Source organism: Drosophila simulans, chromosome 3L (assembly GCF_016746395.2).
Source record: "Drosophila simulans strain w501 chromosome 3L, Prin_Dsim_3.1, whole genome shotgun sequence".
NCBI lineage: Eukaryota > Metazoa > Arthropoda > Insecta > Diptera > Drosophilidae > Drosophila > Drosophila simulans.
The window spans coordinates 23046992-23048551 of NC_052522.2; the positions used below are offsets into that span (position 1 = coordinate 23046992).

The following is a 1560-nucleotide window of genomic DNA, read 5'->3' on the forward strand; positions in this document are numbered from 1 at the left end:
ACGGCTTGAAGGAAATCGCGGGAAAGCAGGGTGGCAGCGCCAACAAAGGTTTTGCCATTGTCTGACTGGACTTGACGTGGACACCCTCTTCTGGATACAAAACGAGAGAAAGCGGCAAGAAACTTTTCGGTCGTTAAGTCAGATGTAGGCTCTAAATGAATGGCCTGGGTGGAGAATCAAACAAAAACTAACACATACCCCTTTGTAATAAGACATGCTCTTCCCGTATAGTTCTTTATATCGAACGGACCGGCGTAATCCATGCCAGTATACCTGAATGGTCGGGAGAATGATGCTCTTTCTTTGGGCAGGACACCCATCAGTTGGCTTTGCAACCGCTTTTTGTGGATCACACATACTTTGCACGAATTTACTACTGCCTTCATCAGGTTCTTAATTCTCGGAATCCAGTATTTCGACCGGATGAGGCGCACCATTAACTGGTTACCACCATGGAGAGTTATTCGATGAGGAGGCGAGAAAGCAGGCAGTTATACGGAAGAATCACTGGATGCCGGCTGGATGAAGGCTTTCGGAAGCCGCCACACGGCCGCACGCCCTGATCAGTCCTTGCGGATCTAGAAACGGGTTCATGCTTAGGATGGCACTTGCACTTGGCACTGGACGCTTTTCACTTAGGCAGTGATATTCCACAGGGAATTCTCTGCGCTGAGTGTTCGAAATTAGGAACCGCTCGGCGGCGGCGATTTCAGTGGCCAGTAGATGCACATCAGATGGAGATGTCTGCTTCCTGCACCGCTGAATGAAGCGATGAACATAAGCAAGGACTCGTAGAGCTTTCTCTAGCTTGGAGAAACGTGCCAACAACTCTTCAGAAGGAGCTTTTGCGAGATGGACTTTTAGAGCACGCTTCTCCAGGTCGGTCACCGGAGCGTTGTCGACCTGAGTTGGCCATTGGTTGCGTGGATTTTGCAACCAAGTCGGTCCGTGCCACCATAACTGGCTATCGGCTAGATCTTGGAGGGAAACTCCTCTACTTGCCAGGTCTGCTGGATTATGCTCAGATTGAACATGAGACCAATTCTCTGTTTTTGTGGCCTGGGCAATCTTCGTCACCCTATTGGCTACAAATGTGGTCCACTGGCACGCTGGCTTGCTTAACCATGCAAGCACGATCGTGGAGTCCGTCCAACAGTAAAGTTCGGAGTTAATCGTAGGCATCTGCGGAATGATGGCTGCAGCCATTTCGGAAAGCAATAACGCTCCGCACAGCTCCAGTCTTGGGAACGAAACCGTTTTGACTGGTGCTACCCGTGTTTTCGCGGTTAGGAGTTGCACCATAATGGTGCTGCCCACTTCTACGCGGACATATGTCAAGAGAAAGAGCAGGAGAGAGGGGGAGTTGCTGCGAGATGCCAGGGAGTGCGGACGTGTGATCGCGGCGTGAACAATGAATGAGATGTATACTGAAGACATAAACTATTGTAATACATTAATAAAAGAAAAGAATAAACATGAAGTCAACCTGACACATATATGGCCGCCCCATAAGCCTTTTGCGACGCATCGCAAAAGCCATGATGCTCGACCTTGAAATCC

The 1560-nt window shown here is 49.5% G+C and overlaps 1 protein-coding gene across 1 annotated transcript; it reads right to left on the reverse strand.

Moving 5' to 3' along the window:
* On the reverse strand, nucleotides 1–1560 carry LOC123327206. Its single transcript, XM_044922917.1, has one exon. It carries the CDS (start codon nucleotides 1435–1437, stop codon nucleotides 505–507), a length of 933 nt encoding a protein of 310 aa, XP_044778852.1. The 5' UTR covers nucleotides 1438–1560; the 3' UTR covers nucleotides 1–504.

Coding starts and splice junctions, on each gene's coding strand:
- LOC123327206 (XM_044922917.1), bottom strand. CDS start 1,437: ATGTCTTCAGTATACATCTCATTCATTGTTCACGCCGCGATCACACGT.